Source organism: Phalacrocorax carbo, chromosome 2 (genome assembly GCF_963921805.1).
Source record: "Phalacrocorax carbo chromosome 2, bPhaCar2.1, whole genome shotgun sequence".
Taxonomy (NCBI): Eukaryota; Metazoa; Chordata; class Aves; order Suliformes; family Phalacrocoracidae; genus Phalacrocorax; species Phalacrocorax carbo.
Window position 1 is genome coordinate 141,565,880 of NC_087514.1, and position 26,711 is coordinate 141,592,590.

At 40.5% G+C, this 26,711-nt stretch overlaps 1 protein-coding gene across 2 annotated transcripts in view; it reads left to right on the forward strand.

Moving 5' to 3' along the window:
* The window catches only part of CALCR (calcitonin receptor), a 182,388-nt gene extending 158,512 nt beyond the window's left edge, over nucleotides 1–23,876 (forward strand). For both annotated transcript variants that reach the window (XM_064444612.1, XM_064444613.1), the window contains exons 10-13: nucleotides 101–167; nucleotides 2,713–2,931; nucleotides 11,046–11,087; nucleotides 17,952–23,876. In XM_064444612.1, coding sequence (XP_064300682.1) covers nucleotides 101–167; nucleotides 2,713–2,931; nucleotides 11,046–11,087; nucleotides 17,952–18,173 — 550 coding nt within the window. In that variant the 3' untranslated portion in view covers nucleotides 18,174–23,876. The remainder of the gene's footprint in view (nucleotides 1–100; nucleotides 168–2,712; nucleotides 2,932–11,045; nucleotides 11,088–17,951) is intronic.
* Nucleotides 23,877–26,711: the final 2,835 nt, after the last annotated feature.

Here is a 26,711-nt window from a genome sequence, read left to right on the forward strand (position 1 = left end):
GAGTAGCATGTCTCTTTTTGAAGGAACTTAGCATTTTTTAACTGTGTAACACATTTTATTTGCCTTAATAATAAATTTTAATGGTGTATTTCCCCTTCAGCTGCTGGATGAGTGTTGACACGCACTTGCTTTATATTGTTCATGGACCTGTAATGGCAGCTTTATTGGTAAGAATGTTATTTGCTCAACAGTTTAATAATTATTTCAGAAATGCTGCTAACATGTACAGAAGTTTCTGTACTATGGTATTTTGGTCAAAACTCAGAAGTAGCTAGAGGTTCTCTCTACTCAGTGTTACAAGGGCAGGTGCTCAGTACTTTTCAAAAATAAGTCCTGTAAAGAGGCCTCCAAGTAAAGAATCAGATTTTGAGGAAAACAGAATCACTAAGTGTTTTTGAAAATCAGGGTGGTCACTCTTTCCCAGTGTAACTTAGTTGTGACAAATATACTGCATTTATGTGACAGCAAAGAGGTGTTTAGCTTATGCCTTAGCTGGGGTGGGCTGAGCACGAGTTTTACTGAGCACTGAACTTGTATGGTCCAAGATAGGTAAGCTAGTCCAGGGAAGGGACTGGACTGGGCTGCTGGAGTACAAGATTCAAAGTGCAGCTTGGCAATGTGTATACATATAACATCTTGTATGCCAGTGGTGCCTGTTGGCACAGTAACCCTGACCCTCCTGAAAGGTGCAGAAAGGGTTTTATTTGACCCAAGCCCCAAGTTTACCTCAAGTATGTCACCCAAATGCATTTTTAGCTTTTGAGCTGACTCTTGCTTATATACTTCTTCATGGACATACCTGCAGTAATTACCTCAGAGATCAAACAGTAGGGCAGTGAATACTGGGAACACCTTTGAATAAAGAAACAGCTTTTTGTCTAATAGCTGAAAAACCTGAAAATGTTTCTATCCTTTCTTGAGAAGCAGTCTTGCACATCAGCAATGTGAAGAAGCCCATTCCTCCCTGCCGTACAGATAGTCTGCTGTTCCCATAGAAATGCATCTACTGTGGGTTTACTGGTTCAATCTTGATTGCTTCTGCTGTTGTAATGCCAACTAACTTCTAGGAGAGGCCATTCAACCTTTATTTTTACCACCATGCTCCAAGTCTATATATCTTTGCTACAAAAAAAAAAAAAAAAAAAGGAAGGACTGTTTTTTATGGAAAAAGAGCAACCTTTAACTGTTTTCAAAATAAAGCATTGTGATTTCTGGCTTGTGCTTATGCCATTTCCAGTCTTAATTTTCTTGTGGAGATGTCAATGCATCTCCTGCATGATTTGCTACAAAAATACCATAGTAACAGACTGAATCGGAAGAGCTGTGGACTTTTACCTTTGTAAAGTCTTTTTTCCACCTTTCATAGTTACTTCCAGATATTCTAAAAGTGAAGGTTAAGCAAAGTGAGTGAAGTCAGAGTAGGATGGAGAATAAAGTTTAGATTTAATGCTGAATGGGACCTCAGAAGTCATTTATTATTCCTTATTTCCAGCAGAGCACAAATGTAAAACAGTTGAAAGGTTTCTCAGTAATTAAGAAGTGATGAAATGATTTAATAAAGCTTACTGATACATGTTTTATTGTTCTGAAAGATTCAACTAAATTTCTCATATATCTATGGAATTTGGGCTATTAAAATAGCTATGTAATTAATGCAACTTACAAAAAAAAAAAAAAAGATTAAAAAAGTCTATTGACGTTCCAAAGCATAGGTGCCGGGTATTACTGTAACAGAGTGGAAAAGAGTGATGTGGGTACACTGGAGAGAAAGGATGTCTGTGACACCTAGGATGTCCACAGGGTACCCACTGGGCTCATTATCAGCCTAGGTCTGCCCTCCCTGTCCCTCTGCAGGCTCTCAGCACATCCCACGCGGAGCCCTCTGTGAAGCCAGGGTCAAGAGCAGGTTTCCGTATGCTGAGAACCCACAGCTGGAATCAGATTTTCAGAAATCTGAGGCCACATCTGAGGAGATGAGATGCTGAGCTACTTGGCATTGCTGACCATAAGGGTCAGGGGCAAAACTTTCTGAAGTGCCTGGCATCTCTGCCCTGTGCCAGCGAGTATTAACTTTTACCTGTGGGTGGTGTGCCACAGGGTCCATGCAGTCTGGTGGAGGCAAGGGGTAGCCTAGTTTTTCTCAAGAGCAGGCCTGCCCCTTGCTCATACGCAAGCCTGAAGTATTGGCCATGTAAGCTGGAGCACATTCCTCAGAGCAATTATGTGCCCCCATAGGTCCCACACACACAGGAGCACGCTGGGGTTTGTCTCACCTGGCTGCAGGCTTCTTCAGTGTGGACTGAAGCAAAATATCTAGGTGACTTTCAAACTCAGAATAGAAAAGAGATGCTTCTAGGGCACAATTTGTCCATCATGTTTAAACTTTAGACATAAAAATTAGATTAATTGTTCCCTGAAAATCCTAAATTTTCCCACATCAGTGTCAAAACAGCCAGTGCTTCCTAGAACTGATCCCTGCCTACCTGAAACATCCATGCAGGCTTGTTAGGGGAAGCATGTAGAGTAGCTTAACATCTCATTTCTGAAGACATTCAGGGTATTTTCCAAGGCCTGACTCTTAAGGAGTTGCCCATTATGAGATGTGATAAAGCTAGAAAGTTGCATTTTACTGCCATATATGTACTCTGTATTTTTATTTTGGGTGTCTGTTTAATTCGAATGCTTTCACATATAATGGCTCTTCTTTTGCAGGTCAATTTTTTCTTTTTGCTTAACATTGTCCGAGTTTTGGTGACAAAGCTAAGAGATACCCACCGTGCTGAGTCCAACATGTATATGAAAGCTGTCAGAGCCACTTTAATCCTGGTGCCCTTACTAGGAATTCAGTTTGTTATTATTCCCTGGAGACCAGAAAACCGACTTGCTGGAGAAATATATGATTACATCATGCATATATTAATGCATTACCAGGTATGTTATACAGTATCAAGCAGGTGAGGATCTTGCTGTTAAGTTAATTTAGCCAAAGATGCTGTCGTCAGTTGTTTTGCCCTGAAACTGAGCATGACCACAGTTTTGCAGTTCTTTTCCAACCACTTTCACATTATTGGATTACATGTCTTTGCACGAGTAGCACCGCTGCATAAGGAACAACCACAAGACAGCAAAACAATAAAAAATGTAGCAAAAATTATCAGATGGCACTATTGCTAAACTAAGGAGAGAAAACTGAGATGACAGAGGGCTTTTATGTTCCAACACAGTTTCTGTTGAAGTGCTCAGATTGACTGAAACTGCTGCTGTGAGTTTAATATTAAAATTATCTGTGTATGCAAACTGTTGTACAGAGAGAATGCCAACACACAGAATAAAAGACTGAGACAATGAAGCTTCATTTAGGAGTTAAAATTCCATTATTAGGCAGTTTAAATTAAAATATAAGACACATTTTGATTTCATAAATGCTTTGAAAATATAGCATCATTCAGTAAGTCTGGTTTATTTTCTTTTAAAAAGAAAGCAAACCTAAATGACTTTAGATGCTCGGTTATCTGGTTTATCCAGTCCTATATTGACTAGGAAAGGCAGGTTTCTAATGCATTTGTGAATAGTGGTCAACATGGGTCTGTACAGCGACCCACTTCTTGTTTCCTTTCATACAGAAGGTAAATGCAGAAATTATTTTATTTATGTAGTGAGAAAACAACATTAAAAAAAAATCAGTGGTGTTTTTTCCTTAAATGAAGTGATAAATAATGCTACCTGCACTCTATCATCTTAGATTTAATTTTCTGCTTCTCGCCCTTATCCCTTCAAAACTGTGAGTGTGAATGCTACTGCATAAATAGAATAACTGAAGGTATAGGTCTGTTTTTTGCAGTGTATGCCAACTTACATTACAGTCCTGCTTAAAATGAATGAGATTCTGTTTCTTCTATTGTTACCTGTATTGTCACTTCTTTGGTCTCAAGGGCTATAGAGGAATATCTTCAAATAAGTTTTCTGGTGACAGGTTGCTTACAGTTTTAGCAAGTTAGGATAAGATGGAGTGTTACAATAATAATTTTATTCTTAAAACGCCTTTCAAATCCTGTAAGGTTGTTGGAGAATTACAAAAAGGATGTTAATTAACTTAATTAACAACCCTATTTACGATCTTTATGCAAAAGAAAGTCACCAAACCAGAATCAGAAACAAAACCAAAGTATTGTGACACTGTTGTACTGATGGATGGGATTAGGTGAGGGAGGGATCCAAGGACACAAATTTTCGTCTCCGATGGATTTCTTCTGCCCTGTCCCAGTGACGAGGAATGGGTGTCTCTCCATGGCTTGTTGACCCCAATCACGCCCTGCCAATACATTTTGTTCTGTTTCAGCAGCAGGGACAGTGCTGGGGACACCAGCATGGGCACATGGTGGAGTCTGCCCGTGCCCCACGGCTGCTGTGCCCAGAGAGGCCACCAGGCATGCTGAGGGGTGACAGCCCACCCAGGGCTGGTACCAGGCCAGGACAGCAATGCAGACCTCACAGAAGAGCTTCTGACACCTCTACAATATAATCTAAGTGTGCTTCCCACCAGCATGTAAAATTTAGCCTTTTGGGAGAGCTATGCAGTTGTCCTGCTAACTGCAGCTGACTGTGACACTTTTTTCTACTTAGAGTGGATTTTTAATCGTATTCTAAAATAAACTTTCTTAATCCTTTCCCAAACATTTTTTTTATGCATATTTAAGTTCGCCAGCTATATAATCACTCCCCTGCTGCTCATTTTCTTCTAGGACTGATTATGTAATTAGCAGATATTGTATTACCTTGTGTAATGGTTATATTTCCCTGCTAGCTATTGCACTGTCGTAAACTGCAGCTCAGCCTGCCTCTCCATAAACTAGCAGCAGTCGATTAGTTTTTGCATTCTGTAGCATGTCAATCATAGACAAGCAGGCATCATGGGTGCAATTATGATTTTTTTGGTGGAAAATATAATACATTCTCCATTTCTGCACTGATTAAATGATTAATTTTTATGCCCTTTCTAGAACAGAAAGAGAGACAGTTTTTCAGCAGCACATCACTGCTTTAAGTGAGCACGATGGTTTGATGTATTAGTTATGTCGTCCATGTACACAGAAATGGTGCAAACAAGCACTGCAGTCTATTGTAAAAATCAGAGATTGAAGATGATGAATGAGAAAGAATTTGTTCCCACAAGAAACTGTGTAATGGTTTTTCTTTCAGAGAATGGCCAGTTGAAAAATAACATGTTGAGATGTTATGTGTTAGGTTTCCTCTGCTGAAGTCACTTTTGAATTACAGAAGCCAGTCTGGTTTTGAATTGTCCTGCTCTTTTTGCACTATTGTCGTCAATGCTCACCATTTGAAGCAGAAATGGTTTTTCTAATATGACTATATGACCAATTCACAAACACTGTATGGCTACCTCTCCTGTATCAGCTTATGTCTGTTTCACCACATAGACCAGATTCTTCTTAACAGATCTGTAGAATAGGTGTATAAATGGTAAAAATATTAATTGAAGACTGTCTTTTGTGCTGCAACTAAAATGCACGTACTTTTCCTGCTCAGCCAGCCAGCTTCCCATGGCTCCCGTAAAAGTAGAGATTAGTATCTCCCCTCACCATCACCAATACCAGCTCTTCAGTCTCCAGACTGTGCTGAAATAAAGATTGCACCAGGGAAAAGAAATATATTTCAGCCCTTAGGTGGAATAACTTATGCACAGAACGGAATGCTGTAGGTGCATTGCTGAACACGCAGTTAGCTTATTAAACAGAGCTCCTAAAGTAGGCACCACATCTGCACTCCAGAAGTCAGTGGGTTGCAGAGTTTCATAGATGACCTGACTTTCGAAATGCTGTTAGATGATGCTGAAAGCACATGAAAGACGCAGTCTTCTCAGGGTGTAAAACATTACAGTACAGGATGTGCTGGCTCCTTGCACACCTCTGGCGTGAAAACTCATCTGTCACTTAAGAGCCTGAAAAGTCCCATTGTGCTGCCCAGCAAAGATGAAGTGGTACACCTGGGCAAAGAGGGTGCCTTCCGCGACGGAGTGAAGCAGCAGCAGCCCTGTTTCCTCCCTGTAACTGCACTCAGGTGTCTGTAGCAGGAGAGGGCAGGAGGGATACGGCTCATGCCTCACAACTCGTCAGAGCCGCCTGCACCTCTGCCAGCCCTGGGGCTGCCGCTGCCACTCCTCCCACCCCGGGAACCACTGCATCTTTTGAGGGGTCTGAGGCTGCAAAGAGATCGGGGTGCTGAGCACATCCTGTTATCCCAGGTTCTGATGGCTGACATTGGTCCATAGCAGGGGCTTCACAGAAAAAAGGGAAGAGTAGAAAAATGCAATAACCCATGATACATCAGTTAGTGCTACATATAGACCCACCCCACCCCACCCTGAAAGCTCTCAAACAAACCCAGTGATTAACACACTCCTGCTTGCAAGCTCCATCCACCAAAGTCCCCTCTCACCAGATTCTCCCTCCAGCATCTTGTAGCTGGGTTTGTAGAGGTAATCAGGTTGCCTAACATGGCACTGTTGCTATGCCAGAGAAGATTGGATGGAGGTCTGCTTGGTGCAGTGAAGTAGCCCACGAATCAACAGCAATACACAAGCTTCTTCTCAATACCTTGCTGACTGTGGCCCTAAATGTGCAAGCCTGCTTCTAATGAGAAATTAAAATGGTATTCAGCATAAGGGCCCTGGTTTATACTGGCATATGAAAAGTTTTTTTCTATTAAATGGAGAATAATCAAAGTTTTCTTTCTCTACAAGTAAGATTATTTCTGTGTCACGCAGCAGATTCCACGTAGCACTCTCAGGACTGCAGCACCTGCCCTGCCAGGCAGGGAGATCCAGCTCATAGGGGCCTCATTTGTGTAAACTGTATTTTGTATTTTTCAGGTATGGGTTTGGATCACATATATATCCACCCTGCCTCCAAGTTGTAAATTTAACTCTCTATGCAGCTTTATGCAGAACAAAATTAACCCATTTAAAAGTAGCCTCTTAAAAATAGTAAGGTATTGCAATGCATTTTAGAAGGTAATAATTTCGTCTGTTTCTCTATTTAAAGGGGAATAAATATTTTTTGTGATGTCAAACCAGAAACATTTTTTCCTTCTGTGCAAAGTTAAGGTCATAGAACTTCTTTTGACAACATAAGTGGGGTTTTTTGTTTCGTAACTCTTTTTTTTTTCATTATTAGTCATTTCAAAATGTTCTAATATTTTGAGCCAATAAAAGTTGGGGAAAATGGCTTTTCTGAAAGCTGGATATTATAAAGTGCCGTTTTTGTATGAAAATTTCCTGTACAAAATGACAGTAATGAAACTTCCATAAGAGAGCAGGAGAAGCGAAGTGTGAACTTTGGCTGGTGGGATGTCCCCATCACTTTGCAGCAGGTGGGCTGCTGTCTTCAGCCCTCTCATGACAATCTCCCCATCTCAGTAACAGCAGAAACTTCACAAACACATTCTTTGCTGAGATTTTTTTTTTTATCCTAACATAAATGAACACTTCATAACATAGTCATTTACCTCAGAGGTGCTGTATGAATGTGCTGTGAATGAAAATGATGAGGAACACAGTAGTGTTTTCCTCTAAGCTCTTTATCTTTGCTGAAATGAGGAGATGGGAATGGGAAGTACTGCAATGTTGTTTTTTTGTTTCCTGTCCATTCAGATCCAGAGGTGAGAAGTGAATGGACATGGACCAAAGCCCACAATGAGAACCAGAAACTGACTTTTTATATTATGGCCATCTGTACGATTACATGTGCCATTATCTTCTACCATCAATAACAGTTATATCACCCCACTAAAGCCTAACCAGCAAGACAGTGTGTAATTAGGGCAGAGAATAAGGCCATGGACAAGCTCATGAATAACAGAAAGAAGCAATATGCTTTATTGGTTTTGTGGAGACATAAGCTGGAAGAAAAGCAATGAGGTATCAGAAACCCTTGAAGATTTGTGGTATCTGCATAGGTTTTTTTGTTTGTTTCTTTCTAACCTGAGAAAATTACTGGATCTTCCTTTGAAGACACACATGTCCTCTAGGAGACTGAGATACAGATTAAATACCTGTCAAGTAAAGAATGTCCTTGGACTAGTATAGGCACTTAAACACAAAGAAAAACTCACTATGGTGTCAATAAAGTACATGAAGATCTGAGAGCTGCTATCTCTGGACAATCCCTAAGGCATGTTTTGGCCAAAAGCCACATCATCTGGTCTTTACACAGTTCCAGAAATAAAGAATTTCAGAAGCAGTTATTAAAGGCCTTAATCTGTAAATGTATTCTTCATCTCTGCCTTCAATACCACAGCCAATATTATCCTGCTGTCAGCAGGCAATATATCACAGGTCAGTTTAACAACTCCACACGGTGGCAGAGATATAATTGACCTAGAGATCTCATCCTCAACAAGACTTGTACCCTGAGCAAAACCCAACAGCAGTTAGAATATGGAAGACGTATGTCAAAGAGGTATGAGAATTAACCTCTGGGCCTTACATGAAATAATTAACCTACATCTAATCTGTCACATGTTTTAATAGATCCACTGTAGAATTGTCATCATCCCAAGCCCCCCCTGGCTCCAAAGAGACAAAGCTGCTATGTGCTATAGATATCTCTGTAGCTTTACAGTTGACAATAACGATAGTACTCTTAACTATGGCAAAACTTTATGTATAAATCGGAAAAAGTAAAAATAGAAATGGAAATAACAGAAATAGAAATAGAGACATAGAAATCATAGAAATAGAAATAGAAATAGAAATAGAAATAGAAATAGAAATAGAAATAGAAATAGAAATAGAAATAGAAATAGAAATAGAAATATAGCAGAGCCCAGAAAGCTGTTGCTGATGGAAGAAGAGCAGTGAGACGTATATGGGACAAACCAGAGAAAATAATTTCTTCTGCCAGAAGATGTACAATATCCATGGTCTCAAAATGACAAGGACCCATATCTGCTCTCAGCTCACTCCAGACCAGAAGAGCAACTGAAGGGATATGAGGCACCATCACAGCTTCCCCTTTAGCTTTTCTGTTAGAAGTTGCCTGGAGGAAACACTCCAACAGAACTGCACTCTCCAACAGAAGAAAAGTAGAGCAATTGCAGGATGTAGCAGAGGAATTCAAATACCATACAGGAACTGAATTGGAAAATAGCTTCACTTCAATAGTTCAAGTTCAATTTCTGCCTTTAGGTGAATTGCAGTTCCCAAATTCTCCCTAAACACTCCCACTGACATCCAGACTTAGGAAAATTTCTCCAGTTCTTTCTCTCCTCCTGGTGTCTTTTGTACCTGCCGTGCTTCACATGGGACATCCATCGAGCATCTCTGCTCCCAGAGGAGATCAAGATCCATCTCATTTCCCATCATGGCTGACTGCTGTTAATATAAACACATTTTCGCAAAATAGTGAGACCCTTGCTGAGACCATGTACCATGCAGTTTAACAGCAGATGTTTTGCAAGACTACAAATTAATGTAGCGCACACAGCGCAGGAGAAAATAAATGTAGGGCACTGGGAAGTGATGCATTTGCTCCCCTTGCATAAATGTTTTATTTAGGAATCTGTGGTCTGACAAAGTCCTGCTTTAGATGTGTAAGATTTTGGTTGACTTTGTGGTGTTTCTCAAACCAGAGCTTATGGACAAACTATTGTGCATTGTATATTGTATAGTGAGATTTGAGTTTTTTGAGAATACTCACTGTTTTTCCAAAACATGAAAAGAAACTGACTTTTTCTCACTATGTCTACCCTTCCTCCTCCTCGCACATGCTGTTCTGTGTTCATATTTGAAGGCATGTCAAATTACAAATTCTGCCTTAGAGTAGATTTATTGGTGTGAAATAATTGCCAAAATTCAGGTGCTCAGCCCCTCTTCAAACCAGCTCATACATCTCTAATATATAAGCATTTTGTAAAAACAGTTATTGCTGACCTTACATTTGTGGTCCAAAATATACACTTGAGAGTCTAAAGCATTTTACAAAGAATTAGATACAATTTAACTGGTAATCAGTTAAATTAAGGTTTATAAAAAAGATACAGCTGTAAAACTCTTCAAAGCAGCCCTTGGGAACACAAGCTATTGTATTGCAGTTTTCCCCTCAATTTCACAAACTGCCATACGTTTAGTTTATAAAAACTGCTTTAGTTAACTCAAAATGAAGGCATTTGGCTCCCATTGATGCTATGTAATGCTATTTCAATAAGAGCGAGCGAGGTTTAGGACACAGACCAGTGTAACTACATGACTCTGAATGGCAGGCTCTCTGTGTGTGACTTTTCTCTCTTATTAATTTCACACTTTCTCACCTCATGTCCCTTGCTTGGCCCTGTAGTAGCAGTAGTGAAATATTATCTGAACAACTGTGGCAAGAGTTAAATTATTTTTAAGCCATTTAGGACCAAACTATCATCTGTACTTTCTCTTTTTTTCTCTGGCCCCTACCTTCTAACTCACCTTTGTGGGATGGGTTTTTTTTCCTTTCTCTGGTCATTTATACCTCTTTCACATCCCTGCCATCCATCATGATGCCCCACATACAAGCTCACAAACCCTGACATACAGTTCAATATAAAGCCTTCCTGGGGCAGCTGGATTCTCCTTGGCTGGCAATTTTAGCTGGATAACTGCACTCTGACAAATGCGTGGCAGCATGTAGGGCACAATTCCTCTGCCATCTCTTCAGCAAAGTCAGTACCAGTGTGATACTCCCCTGTAAGCAAGATGTCTACTTTACGTTCCATTTCATTTTACTTCTCTAGGTCTCTTGTACAAAAATAAGTTTATAGCCAAAATAGATCGTCTATAAATGCTAGTAATATAGAAGAAAATGATAAAACATGTTGAAAAGATAAAAATCAGTGTAATAACATAACTGTGAATGAAGGGGAGGTTAGGTGAAGTGTCTGTGATGCAGAGAAAGTGGATTAATGTTTTTTTGTTTCATCTCTCAAGTCTGAATTTCCAAACAGTGCCAAAAATATTATATATTCTGATCTCTAAACTCTTTTCTTTTCCGTTCTCTTAGGGCTTACTTGTGGCAACTATATTCTGCTTCTTCAATGGTGAGGTAAGCAAGTGAAATACAGCAAATGAACAGAACTCGAAAAAATAGTCACTTCATTGTTCATTAATGCAGAAATGAAGCATGTTGCATTATGAACTTTGAAACCACACAAAGTCACTTTTTATTGTCTATATACAAGCAGCAGTGTTCATTTTTGAAAGCTCCATGCAGAGTGTGACTTGAATATCTCTGAGCAGATGAATCAGGAGTGTTACCATTACAAAGCAGATGGCACCAAATGAGGTACAGGCGTGACCCTCTCCCCCCACCATCTGCAATTTTGAGACAGAGGTCTAAGTAAAAGAGAAAAATGCTCTGCTTCCCTTCCTGCCCCATAATAGCGGGGTGGATTGCCTGGAAAGACCACAATGCCCCATAAGAAGCAATGAGGGTCTTTGGGGGCTGCCCTGGAGAGCCGTGCACTGCGTTCAGCCCCAGAGCCGTGGCAGATGCCGTTCCCGGTAGCACTGTCAGAACAGAGGAGCCTGGAGGAGTGTGATTACTTTCACTCCTTTGAGGATTAACACTGGCCTTTTTAAGGTCAGTGTTTCTCACATAGTAATTGAGAAATAAAAACCCTTGAGGCAAAGATGTCTTTCATTCTTTTACAGCTGGATGAATATTTTATATCCCTACAGCTGGTTTTAGCTCCACTTCACTATATTTTTTTTACAAAGAAATAGCTGGTTGAAATATGTCAAGAACCATTTCAGTTCCTACAGTAAGCCATTGTCCAAAGATGGTTAGCAGAAAAACACTTTTTCAATACATCAGGAGAATTCAACTGTAGCAAAATAAAACACCTCATTATCTTAGAAAAGCTAGAAAGTCCTTTAAAAAGTTAATTTTGAATCCAGAGCAGATGAATTAGGTACAGGGCAAGCTTTGTGATGCTAACACTCAGTATGTCACCTAAAGAGATATTCATGTTCCTGTTTATCCCTGTATATTATTAGAAAGTAGCAAATTCCCTGTGACAACACTGATGTAGTGATAATGAAGCAAGTTATCTACTGATGAGGTGCTACTGACTGGTTTGCTAACTTTCGGAATGGCAGAGGGTATTAAATTCTGCCACCACTTGCCAACATAACTATACATTTGCTTCTGGCTGGCTTGCTGCATAAATGTACAGGGAAATACAACAGTAGAAAAGATTAGAGGCCTGCCATTGTAATTCTGTAGCACAGCTTCTCAGGAGAATAAAAAAGAATAGCAAAACGTGAGCAGTTAATGACACCAGAACCTAACACGAAATGATAGCTGTAAAGACCATGCTAGAGAAGTTCATGGTTTCATGGGTCCAATTAAAAAAAGTTGGAGAGATGTACAACTGTTTTTTCCTATCGTGTTTCTGTCCCCAGGATCTGCAGGCTACTACCACGTTTCTTCCTCTTCCTCACTGTCATCACTTTCTGGCACAGTGCAATCTCCATGCCCTGGAAACACAGAAAGACTTCCAATTCTCCCTCGTAGGGAGGACCTGGCATGGAGACGGCAAAGACCAGCCAGGCAATTTTTGAAACATCCTTTCCCCATAGGAATGACTGTGTAGCTATGTACGGGCAGTGCTCCAGTGTTTCCTCGCTTGCCTCCAAACAATGTGTTACCCCAAAATCCTGGTCTTGAGCATCGCCTTCTTCCTTCTTCATTCTCCCCGGTGTCACCTTCTATTTTTTTCAGATTAGATTTTGCAAAACAAATTTGCTTAATGTTTTATAGCTTTAGAGTAAAACTTTGATTAGGCTGTAATTCTTCAACTCTAATGAGAACATACGGATTTGTGCCTAGAAAGGCTGTAGCAATGCTAAAAATGAGGAAAGACAGCAAGAAAAATGCACTAAAAATGTGAACTATCTTAAAGGCTATTTGTTTCTTAGGTATGTTTCGTCAGATAGCTCTAATTCCAAAGTACTTTTGGCAATACAACGAGGTCAGAGAAGCTTATCCACCTTTACAACTCCAGGAATACAATTTTCAAGTTACCCAATGATGAATAGATCTGGCACATCTTCTTGCGAACATCATGGCAGACCATATGTATCATTTAATTCAAAATTAGAGTGTAGCCTATGAATGAGTTTACCTGTCGTATGAACTAAACTAGGGCGCGCTAGGCAGAAAACTAAAAGCCATATTCCAGAAATTAAAATGAGCCTAAAATAAACATGCAGCTCTTTTGTTTGTGAACTATTGATTATGTTGTTTTAGGATTCAGAATAAATATATTTGGATTAAGAAAATATACAATATGCATACATGCTATTCAGATGTCCAGCCTCAGAGACATGCTGCACTTTGTGGACTTCTGCACTGGCTGAGCTGCTGTTAGGAAGCTGCAATAGCAGCCAGTTGTTCCTTATGTGGACTCAAGATGCATGGTCTGGCTGCAAATCCTGAATAACAGCAATAGTTACCTAACCCCTAGTCGTCTCTAACAGCCTTTTGACACATCTGGCAGCACACAGCAAAATGACCTCTTCCTTGTCAAAGGCTCTCATCTGGATATCCACTTTTGATACTTGAATTGTCAGCAAGCCATCACTGAGGGGACACATCTGGAAAGGATGATGCCCAAAATGAGATAAAAATGAATCTGCTATTGAAATGTGGCTTCCAGTTTTGTACTCTATTGCTCCCATGAGTAATCACATGGCTGGCTTAACTACCTCCAGGTAGCTGCAGACTGCATGTAGGATTAATGACTCCTTGATGGAGTGGCTGATCAGAAACATTCATCAGTGTCAGGCAGTAAGAACAAACAGCAGTGGGGATTCAGGTTTTCCAGACAGGCTGAGTGTGATTTTTGTTGGTGCTTGGGTACTTTTCACCATTACACCCATTTTTTAAATTGTTGTATCTGCTGGAGACTTGCCTAACATGATCAATGGCAGGGATGCTGAGAAACTCCCTCATTATTTTCTTACATGAAATGTCATTTACTGGACAATAAAGGAAGCTTTTTTTAGAATTTCCCATTAAGGTGGGCAGAGAGCCAAAGATGACATCTCTCTTATATAGACTCAAGACAGTTTGGTGCTATTTGCATCAGCACATTACCAATAAACATCACGCAAGTTTTTGCACTAGAGTAGCTGTGCTGGGCTGTGCCAGAAGAGAGGATGGAAGGATTATGACCCCTTTCCTCCAAGTCCCATTTATTCCAGCAGTTACTCAAGGTGTAGATATCTACAGCAAAAAACCTAGAGGAGCAGCAACAGATGCCTAGATGGCATTAGGTCCTTCCAAAGAGAGCACTGGTCTAAGTTTAGCTGCCCGAGAGAACTAAGCTAATTTCCTCCAGTCTTGCTGTGTGCTATATGGCATAGACCAAAGCCACAGCCTGGTCTTCAGTCATGGTAGGAGATTGTTTCCAAGCTGCTGTATACTTCTGCTGCCACAGAGCTCAAAATTATTTCTCATGAGAAAATTCAGTGTGGGGCAAGGAGATTAATTTTAGTACCACAGGAGCCTCGATACTCTGGGATTTACTTTTTTCCTACTGAAATATCTAACTTCAAGGCTGAAATAAACAAAGTTTAGCCAGGACAAACAATGCTAAACTCAGTACTACCTGACAGTGTTTTATATTGCATTCATCACCTACTACCTCACCAACCTCACTTTAGTACCATGAGCCTGTCTATAGAAAGAAATGTAAAAATAGTAACAAGAAGTTGTACCAATGCCTGTATTCATGTGGAAGAACATATAAACAACAGATTTGTTTTGGACCTTTAAAATAACAGATCTTCTTGTGCATTTTCATATAATATCTCAGTGTCCAGCAGAACTGAAGTTTCTCTGTCCAACAGCAACAGTGTTGTACAGATAATACAAGGTCTCTGCAATAGTCTGCTCACCAGACCATATTTCCAGGCCTGAGATTGCTTCTAGACTGCAAGGCTGGCCAACCAAATGGAAAGTCTGTTTGGAAAAAAACCAGCTATATATCTTGTGTGCCAAAGAGGCATGAATGTCTAATAGAGAACAGAAAAACATTTTAAGCCCTGAAGAGCAGAGTAAATAAACTCAGGCTCTTCATTTCTTTAGACTTTACTTCTTCCATCTGCTATCACAGCAGAAAGCATGGCAGGCACGGCCCTGCCCCTCCCAGTCCCCAGGAGCCTCCTTGGACATTAATATGTTACGGCTATGCATGTGATTTTCAGTAATGCTACTTACACTTTTAAAATCCATGCATGAACAGTTTTAGTTGGCACTGAATTATGATCATCTGAGATCCTTGGAATCATGGCCGAAATCTAGATTAACACATTGTTTTACTTAAGTGCAGGAGCTTGTGCTATCCATTATCCACTTATGGCTGGATTCTTGTATTGGCCAGCAGAGGATAAAAACACAGCTGCCTTGACCTCATGCTCTCACTGCTCTGTGAAGTCTTTTAAACCTGACTAATGGCACTTCTAATCATGGGCTGGACTGGAACAGATGTGCCTCTCCCTCCTTGACCAGACACACAATTTAAGTGTCACCCCCTTCTAAGAAGAAAGCTGTAAGCTCCTCACGGCAGGCTTTGTAACACTCAGTGATATTGTTCTTCCTTCTTCAGTTAACCTTGTTATGATCTTCAGACCCGTGGTTGCCCTGGTGGCCTGCCAGGGTCCAGCTCAACTGAGAGCAGTTTGAGAGCTCAGCAGGTGCTCATCACCTTCACAGCACTGTTCTCCCCATGCAAGAGCAATCAAAGCCCTGGGGCCTACGCAGGGGGCAGGGGAAGGTAGGCTAGGAGAGGAACAGGAAGGCTGCAAGAACATACTCTATGCCACCTTCACTGGAGACACTGAGATTAATCTGAATGGATGAACTGCTGTGAAATGCAAACACACTCAATACTTAGGGGCAGAGGCGACGGCCAGAGGTGCACAGTGGCTACAGGCACTAATGATTGTAGTGGTGGTGTTGGAGAGATGGCTGCAGGCAGGCAGAGGTGCTGTACACATCCAAGATTTCTGCATTATTCTCACTGTCTCTGGTCATAGGTTACAGGAACTTAAGTTTCTTGTCACCTATTTGTGTATCATATACTAAAACTGCCTTACTCTTTCATGCAGTAATTCTTTCTCAGTAATTAACTTTGGTGATGGAGTGATATGAAACATTGCTGCATGCAGCCATTTCACTTTAAATCTCATTATTGGCATAGTAAGCTTTGCTCACAGCCCCAGTAATTAAAGTGCCGTTGTAACCATATGCCTTTCTACGCTTGATATCTAATTAACCTACACTCAGCCATTTGTTTTCTATTCTGTATGTGTTACAAGAAGGTGAATAGGAATACATTTCTCCAGAGGAAAAGAACTCTTAACTACATTGTTTTATGCTAAACAACAGCAAGAAAGAGCTAGCATTGGAAACTGGGCATGGATATAGTTTTCAGTTAGTTTTAAAGGACTAGTCCAGCAAACGTTTGTTTACTCAAGAAGTAGTCATACCAAAGTCAGTGTAACTACTTGCATGAGTAAGGATTTATAGCATCAATCCTCATGCCTTGGCTTGTGTCTTGGATTAAAAATAAAAAGCCAAAGAAATTGAAATAACCATTCTTGGCATGCTGCATAGTTGCGCTGTACACTCAGTAAACATCCAAGATTCATGACAATTCCTTATGAAGCTTTGTCCTTATGTGACATAAACAGCTGTCTTGCAGGCAGCTGTGGGTGGTGAGTAGATGCCATTTTACTATATACATATTAATAGAGCGATTAGAATTGTGGAGAATATTAAAGTTATTCAGATTCATCTATATGAATCAAATATATTGTTCTGCACAGAGCCTAGAGAATGACTTCAGACTGCTCTCTGAGCAAAAATTATATACAAACACCCACCTTAGCAGGAGCACGGAAACTCTGGGACTCTTCTGTCACCTCAGTGCCTCACCTGTGCCTGCCTTCCTCTGGAGGGGTGGTCATTTACAGCAGTTACTACAGCAAACTGCTCCTGTTATCACATTTTGCTGGCTGGAAGAGTTGAGCTGAAGGAACAGGAGCCAGGGTTTGCCCGCTCCCTGCTTTGGGAAGGAGCTAGCGAGTGCCAGCACACCTGAATGTGCAGCTGGAGAAGGATGTCTTATTCCCTGTCAGGACTCAATAGCTTAAGTCATATCCTAGTGCCATATATAACATCACTCTTAATGTAAATTTTGAATAAAATGTTTTATTCCTAGAAGATTAATGTCCAAAGGTTGACATTGTCTGCTATGCAGAGGGCCAGCACAAAACCTCTTCTTAAATTACCAGAACAAAATCTCACTTTAGCTGTACTAATCTTCCAGCCCTTTATCTCTACAAAATTAGCCCTGGCAAGCTCTTGAAATGTACTTACACTTTTCCATTCATGGCCAGTTATACTCAAGGTTAAGTTTCTTCAGGGATCTCAGTGCCTTAGCCATTCCAGGGGCAAGGATCCAGCTGTAGTATCAATGGGTTTTAATCCCCATCCCTCCTTCCTCTTCCCTCTTCTACCACAACATCCTACCATGTTCCCATGCAGCAATCTGTTCCACATTTACCTCTTAGGGGAACAGCTAACCCATACCTGCTCTTCATAAGCAGCAACAACTGCAGAAACTCTAATTGCTGCCATAGGGTAGGCAGGGAGGGAGTTAAGGTCGAGAGCTAAGCAACTGTTTCTGCTTCTGGAGCTGGGACCAGAGGGTAGGAGAGAGGCAGACTGAACCTGATGGAATTAGACCCGGCGCTTTTTCTTTTCTTTTTTCCTTTTCTTTCCTTTCTTCTTTTTCCTTCCCTTCCCTTCCCTTCCCTTCCTGCAGCATATTTTAAAATGTCTATAATTATAGGGGTTTAGATTATACCTTACCCTAATTATGTGTTTCTTTAACAGGTACAAGGAGCTTTGAAGAGGCAATGGACACAATACAAAACCCAGTGGGGCCAAAGGCGACGAGAGCACTGTTCGACACGATCTACCTCCTACACTGCAACGTCAATCACAGAGGTCCCTGTTTACCTGTACCATCATGATTCTAACAATGAACAGTTAAATGGAAGATATGTAGAGGACTCTGAACTCGTTGCATTAAAATCTGGAGAGACATCTGCCTAGCTCAGCACCAGCCGTTTCAAACACCTCATTTCACATTTTGTTTGTGAACAAAGTGGGGAGAAGGGTGGGAGTGAGGAAACCCATGCCACTGCGGGAAAGGGCAAGACCAGGTGAAGGACACATCATATTCAAACCACATCACCCTCAGCCAGCGATAGCATAGAGGCAGGCTGATGCAGAACTGGGAACAGCATTTCTTCCTGTCCACTGCAGCAGGGAGTGAACTTGGACCTGCCCACCAGGCTATGCCATCTCCAGATCTCCTGATACCAGCTGTATAAAGTGACCATCCAATAGTAGTAACAATGCCAGGTAGCCCATAGCAAACAGGAAAGAATGAACCAGTATGTTGTGACTGGAAACTCTCAGCAGTTTTTGCTTTCAGTCCTTTCCTTTAACACTAGATTTTGAACTATCAACTTTCGCAAGATGTAACTGGCTTGGAGTCCTTTACTTTTCTCCTTTTAATAAGCTTGATGACTTTTATTTTGCACATTGCAAGATAAATCAAACAGAAGAACATAAAAAGAATGACTCCAAAGTATTCAAATGTTGATAATCTCCAAAGGATTCCCCAAAATATAACATCCCCAAAGGATACCCCAAAACCATCCAGTTAGCAGATGCATAAAATAAATGAAGGTTAAATAGCCATTGCATACCAAGTTCTCAAACACCCTCAGAGGAACAGATCAGTCCTTCAGGCTGCCTCAATCAAGTCCTAAAGGCATCTTAAAATAGTTTTTGTTTAACAATACTGGTAGTTCAAGAATATTTATTTATAGGAAAAATTCCCACCCTATTACTCTGCCCAGAGGCTCATCATTAAGGCACAATTCTTTAACTCTGAATAAACTGTGAAATTTGTTTGGAAATTATGATTTTCTTTGATAGCCATTCTGAGATGAATGCTAGATGAATGCTTGTCACTGTTACAAAATTATGATCATGGCAGTAAAGGATCCCAGGTAAGAAATGAGAAACTAATATCTTAGCACCAGAAGCATCTATTTTTAGAATGTGGTTGCTGTTCTGAGTCCCTAACTATTGAATGTGACAATATCATGTGTGTCTGTCATCAGGAAAGCATGATGAATACACAGTTTTGTGAGTAATAAGCACCTTTTATCACACATTCAAAGCATCATTAGAGTCTCTATGTGATTACTGAGGCGGAAATCAGGTCAGGGAGAAGTTGATTTGCAGCTAGAATTTACAGTACTGCAAAAGTTCTGCACATCACAAAAGAAACAAAATAGATTAATTTCCCACATGAAGCTAATTGTAAAGGACCTGCAAGCAGCAAGGCCAGTGCCAAGGACATTTTACAGGGCTGTGACTCCTATGGAGTTTTATGCATAAAATGTCTAATGAATATAATATCATTCCTTCTTGAAAAACTGTCCTACAGGTACCCACTCCTTTCCCTTTGGCTGGGATGTGCATGGGATATTTCCAACGCTAACAACTTCAAAATATTCATCACAGTCCCCCTTGGGTTTCCTTGCTAATCCACTTGCGTCTGATGCTTCAACCCCAGCCCAAGCAGGAAGAAGTGGTCAGAGGAGGAGGCAGCTGCAAGTGCCAGTGGTGGCACTTGCTCATCTCACATATCTAAATACCAGCCCTGACCTGGTAGTTGTAAAAATACTGCCCTATGTGGCAGGTGAAGGGGGAGAGACAGAATGCCATCCTTTATACTGCAGTTGCATTCATGTGGGACTTCTGCTGCTGGTGTAAAATACCATCCTTTCCTTCATTTGCTTGCTGCAGTTGCATCCATAATGATTTTTCTCCTTAACCCTGCATAAGGTACTTAAAATATCATAGTTTAGAATAGCCTTAAATCCAGATCTTGATAGATAGTAAAAGAGAAAAGTCTCTTCCAGGAATGAGTATGTGAGGGACAGGCGAGGACCCAGCACTACGAGAAGGGACTGGATTCCCACTACCTGTATCTGGGGCAATGCCTTGCAGGGAAGGGGTTTGCTCCATTTGTGCCACCAGCACACACACGCATCCACTGTGTGCCACTGAATCTTCCTCCCCAGTGGGAGGAGCGAGCTGCCTGCGCTGCGACTGCAGAACAAGAGAGAGGAGCTGGGGAACAAGAACTAACTGTCCACCAGTGGTGGAGATCATCGCATGGTTAATCCAGTGGAACATTTACAAAAATATATGATCATGTGTATTTGTTCAAGCCACATACCTATTTTTCAGCCTTCAAGGAATACAAAGGTGGTTATTTTTTCAGACAACAGTATTTCGCATATTGCTATTTATACTTTTACCAGTGAACAATGGGAAGTGAATGATCTAGTCATTAAAGAAAATAAAGTGGCTCTGCTATGAATGCTGTATTTCTAAATAGCTTTGGGACACACTGCACTTCCCAGGAGTGCTCCAGAAGGCGTTCCTAGTTTCTAAAGACACAGATTAGCTGATTGTAAAAGAAGTGTGCAAAATATAGAGTTTAATAATGAACATGTTGGTTTTAATAATGTACATTTACAACATGTAAGTGCACGTTGTTTCACAGTCTTTTATGTTCATGTGGATGTACAAAATGGAAATGCTTTGCCATTATAGTGGTGGTTTTCTTTCTTCACTGATGATATTTTCTTGCTCTGTTCAATAGAATGCTCTGAAAAGTGAAATTCAAGATCTGGGGTTTAGGATTGTGGTTTGAGCTTCAGGTGGTGGAAACACTGTGTGGTTACATCAGTCTTTATGGTGGCTTTGGTGTCAGTGGAGGGATGATGATTTGCAGCCACTAAAAATTTGGTCTAACATGTGTACTGAGTTTAGGGCTGGCATCACCCTTTGGCTTTGTAGGAAAGGATGTGTTTTAGAGGTACTTACTGAATAATTTCTAGTCAAAATATTTTCTGACACAAGATGCTATTTTTCTTCATCTCAAGATGCTTTGAAATGTTGTCATTGCACACAGAAGGTAAATTTCACTTCTCTGCTTTATAAATAGTACCATACACTAGTGACAGTGATACTGGGAATGTGATACGACCTCAATAATTGCAGTGTCTTGGCAGTAGGGTGTTTGGCCTCTAATACATTTCACAGGAACAGCACAAATGCATAATTAATGTATCAGTGTATCAAAAAGTAGGGAAGGTGCTGACACCTGAATCAGTGGATTCAAGTTGTATTTTAAGAGGAAACCAACCTTACATTAATCACCTCTGCAGTACCTGGTTTCTCTCAAACATCACACCCAACACATGAAAACTCAATTTAGTGAACATGTGCTCTGACAGAGGGTTTGTGTGGTTGCTTTGTTTGAGCAACTAAATCTATCAGGAAAACGCTGGTTGTTATTCTTTACTAGGTGCAAAAACACAGTACAAATCAAAATACTTTTTGTGGCATGGGATGCCGAAAGTAAGACTTGCTTTTTATTTGATCTACTTAATAAATATGTTTTGGCTGAAATAAACAGCAACAAAGGTAGAACAGACAATTATCTATTAAAATTTGTAGCAATAAAGCTACCTTAACTAAAAGTCTGCCAGTATTGCCATTACAAAGTGCTCATGTGTTCATAATGTAGCAACATAAATTTGTTTTGGGATAAAACCAACCACACAAACGTGGTGAATTTCTGTCCTCTTTTCCTAAAACCTCCTCCATCCTTTACCAACCTTAATAAACAAAATCTGAGCCATTTTCAAACATGCAAATCCTAAACACAATGTGAAGGTATCTGCATTTCTAGTGCTTGGAATTTTAAGTCAGATGTATCTTCATGAAGCTAAATATGCACAGTTATTTGATTACTACTCAAAAATATGAGCATTTGTAACCTAAAAGTTATTTGTGTTGAAATAGTAATTGATCCCAAGCCAATGAGACTCTGCAGTGTGTGAGCATGCCCTCTTTGCCCTCTGGCAGCACAGAAGAACTGAGCCCAGACATGTGCAATTTGAACTCACTGCTAACCACATGGGGGGAAAAAAAGCAACAAAAAAGGAGACTTTGCAGATAATGTTAGTGCCAAACTGGGAATTTTGAGTTCCTGGGGCAGCTGGGTCATTGCAGTGTACCATTGTACTTGTTCTAGGAACACCCACTTCAGAGACACTTGGCAAAATGAAAGCGTGAGTCCTACCCAGCAAGAGTTATCGGCCAGCAGTGAGGGAAAGTCAGACCTCTGGCTTGAAATACCACCTCAGGAGGAAGAACATGATTAGCTCCTAAGTCAACTATCTAGTAAAGTTTAAGTCCCTGGCCAGCCCTAAGATTTAGAATGGTGCCAAAGTTATTCTGCTTTAACACCTATAGTTCTGTGGCAGCAACTTATTTCTTCTGTGGAATCAATTAAGGTACCTCTAAGGTTTAATTTCAAAGTATCTTTTTCATGACCTGTGATTGTTTCTGTACAGCACAGAGTTTTGCAGGGGCTTCCAGATGAATCAGAAATTTCTATTTAAGCACCCCTTTACTGAGTACTCAGAGCATCATTGAGAAAATAAAAGAAAGTATTTCTCAGCATCCCAAGTTTAGATCAGTATGTTCCTTTCAGCCTAATAAATGACAGCCGTTTTAACCAGTAAAATTAAGTGGTAAGAAGGTTATCATTACTAGGCATGTGACACTGCTGCAGAAAAAACATCATGGTTATCTGACTAACCAGGGTGTTGTATGTGAATCTCATGAAACACAAATCAGCCCAGTGTTAGGGATGATTTAGGCCTTGTTCATCTGCCTTGGCAGAGGTACCATTTCGACGACCTGTCAAGCTCCTGCCAAGACTAATTTTCTATGATTTTACAGCAGCAGAGGTGGGCACTGTGCTCTGCTAGGGCAGGAAGGTACTTATCTCTCATTATATGCCATCTGAGATTTTCTTCAGAATCCGATTTCAGGATCCAACAAGCCTATCTATAAAAGAAAAAAAAAAAAAAAAACACCAAATCAAACAAACCACAAACCACCAAGTATCTTCAGTCAATTTTTAAAGGACATCAAATGTCTACACTGATTTTAAGAAGCTGGTTCCTTTCCTTTCACTGCGAGCAAATGCAACTTCGAGAAGTGACCGCAAGGAGGTTACTTCAGGTACTGTCTCATGTGAAGCAGCATGACGAGATGCAGCTCCTCCATTCCCAAGGGCTGGTGGTGTTAGTTTGCATAAATATGGTCGAGGGGATACAGCTCCTTCCTTCATCTGCCCTGCATTTCTCTCCACCTCAGTATTGCCACCACAAGAAGTGTTTACTCCCCAATCTGTGCATCTTACACGTTTTCAGGAGGAACTTTTCTCTTGTACAGATTGTACCTTATGTAGACATGCTGTTGATCGAGGGCACACTTGCCACAAGTCGAACTGGAATTATGCATTTTATTCCAAACCGGTTCATAGACCTCAGGTGCTTGGCCCATATTTTTTTTTTTTTAAAAAATACCAACACTGGAATTATGAAAATGATAGGTACAGATTTAAAACTAAATTAGGGATAGAAGTCTGAGCACACAGATCAAATATCTTTAGAAGCAGAACATCGCCTTGCTCTTTTTGACAGAATGTAATCCTGGTATCTAAAAAAACTAACGTCCAAAAGCTCTTGAGAAGCTGACTGTTAGATAAAAGGCACAAAAAAGAAAACATCTGAAAATATTAGGTAGCATACATGTATTTATAATTAATTTTTATAAGAACTGTGATCAAGTAGAGAGTGACCCATGGTCCCCCCGAAAATGCACAAAGCTTAAGTCATGAGTGGGAGAGTCTGTGGGGCAAGGAAGATATGTAGCCCCTCTTGACTACCTTAATGCTTTCTGGAGACCCCATATGGAGCACGGGCAACCAAGGGCACCCATCTGCCCGCTCCCACACCAGGTGGGTTCATGGTGGCAATGACTGGGCCAAGAGACATTGGCTACACTGCGTTTCTCAGCTTGCTAGAACAATGCTGAGCTGATGAAAGGGGCTGACTGAGAGGCAAGCAGAAATAACCTCTTTCCCAGCTGTATATCTGCTCTCCAACAGGTAACCTCATTTGTATCACCAGCATAAGACCCACTATTGTGGAGAAGACTGACCTGAGACTAGACAGCTCCTTGGTATGTAAAACCTCTTATTTCACTGCACCTGTGTAACACAGCAGTAATTCTCACTGACTTCAGCAGTGTGGCTAAGGGCAGGATTTCTCCCTCTCTGATTTTAGAGGTTGTCTAAATATCTAGCAAACATTGAAAACACTTGGTGAAATACAGTCTCACCTTCAACCTTAACATGAAAGATCCCAATTCATCAGTATTTTGCTACATATAGACTGATATTTCTTTAGCTTTGAACAAGTAAGGCCAACATATCTCAGTGCAGGTGGTGGCACAAGGCTGACCACCAGTATATTGCATGGATAGGTGCTTCTGGGAGGTGACTGGTACACTAGGAGACATACAGCTCTTCCCAGTAACCACTGCAGGGGATAAACTTCAAGTGTGTGTGTGTACATGCACACACGCACACACATTTTTGATGAATAAAACCTTTATGGGTAAATACCATCACAATTAACATCCCTTCTGAGGACGCCCTCAGAGGGAGCTCTGCACAATTTAAACAACCTGTGAAATAAGTTCCATGAAGAAAGATGCCATATCTCTGGTTTAGAGGCAGCATCACCAGTATTGGCTTCCACAGAGGTGAAAGTTATATAGAATAGCTGCCCATGAGTGTTGCTCTACAAATGGTCAGAGCTCATATTCCGCTTACTGCAGATTGCGTGTTCACACAACAAATGAACATGAAATAGCTGAAGAAAAGGTTTCGTTTATTAAATTGTATTGTACTGCAGGCTTTTTTATTTTATGAGCTCTTATACTGTCTTTGGGTATATAGCAAATACTTAATTCCCAAGGACTTAGCCCTTATGCTCACAACTGACTCTCCAGTGACAAAAGGGAGGTGACCCTCTGGCAGAAGATGTAGCTTTGAACTAACAGCAATTCAGAGCCTTCAGAAGAATTATAGTACGAGGATGTCCAACACAAAGTAGATACAATCCATACTGCAGCCTTCATTTTTGAAAGGAGGAAGTGCAAGGATTTTTTCATTTTATTCCTCTGCTGTAAAATTTCTGCTTGGTGATAGACACCTCAGGAAGTCAGAGTTAGTAAAGATATGGAAGGTTAACAAGACACTCTAGATGTGCCATCACCTACACAGGTATCGCCACGTACATGATGAACAGTTTGTCATGTCTAGCTATAGTCCATGTAGGAGTAACTTGGTAACAATTTTTCTTATAGATCAGGATATTGTGAACAAAGTTCTCTGCTTTTCAGCCATTTGTATTACATTACACAAGTACTAATAGTCTTAAGTGCAGAATGGTGCATCAGTTACCAATAATGTACTTCAGCAAAATAAATTAATGCAATCACAACAAAGAAACATAATAAATATATTTTATGTTTAGCATATGCAGTCTTTGTAAATTAGCAATAGAGCTTCAGGAAACATACACTATAAAATCTGGACATTTTTTAAACAATTCCCCGTGCATATAAAAAGTGTCGTCCCCCCCTTTTTTTAAATTAATCTCTAGATAGAATATTGCTGTATGTTTGTGACAGGAAATTTTTATGCAATCAATTTTTATTGGATTATGCTTGAAATGCATGGTTCACAAAATTGAGAAGGCTTGAAAATGTAGCAAGGCTCCCTATGTTGACAAATCTGAGGGACAGTCTATAAGCCACAAATCTGTTGTTCATGACTGGTATAAGTGAAAACACAGTTCTCATTGAATTATCCCTTTGTTTTTTCTATAAGCCAGGAAATTCATTGTTTCCTTTAGCATTTACTGCATAATGTGTTTTTATGCCATAAAAATACCCTGATGATTCTCTACACCAGATGTATATTTCTGATTGTAAACCAATTCTTCTGTTGCATTGTCTGCTGTACATAAGCTGAACCTTGCTGTAAATAATTCATCATGTAAAAAACCTTCTTACAAAGAAATACTGACTGATGTGAATCAAAACTTACTGATTACTGATTACTGAAATCAAAAACATCAGCTACTTGAGTTCTTTCGAAACCGTGATTTCACCCTTTTCATCTCCTGTTTTATCAACTTTAATGGCTAGGAATGCATCAGAGAGGAGATGCTTGGTACTGCCCCTGCAACACCCTCGTCCTCCACAGGGTCTATAAACATGTTGGGGATGCTGTTGCCTCTTCAGGTCATTCTCCCAAAGAACTGGGGAGGTTGCTCACAGAGGAATGTTGGAAGAAACAACACAGACATTAAACCTCAGTCTGTTATTTCCTATCACAGCAGATACAGGAGGACGGAGCTCTGGAGTGGGGTTTCAGATGCCCTGGAAAGCCTGGTCCACTCTAGCCCTTGCATCAGGTGATACCTGGTGGGTTCCATGCTGAGCTGGGTGCCAGTCAGTTGCCCTTTCTTGGTTTATATTACGTGTTGCATGGGTGTGTTTTACATGCAATTTCTTTGGTGTAGAAATAAGCACTCAGGAGATTTTGGCTTTGTGAGTGGCAAAAAT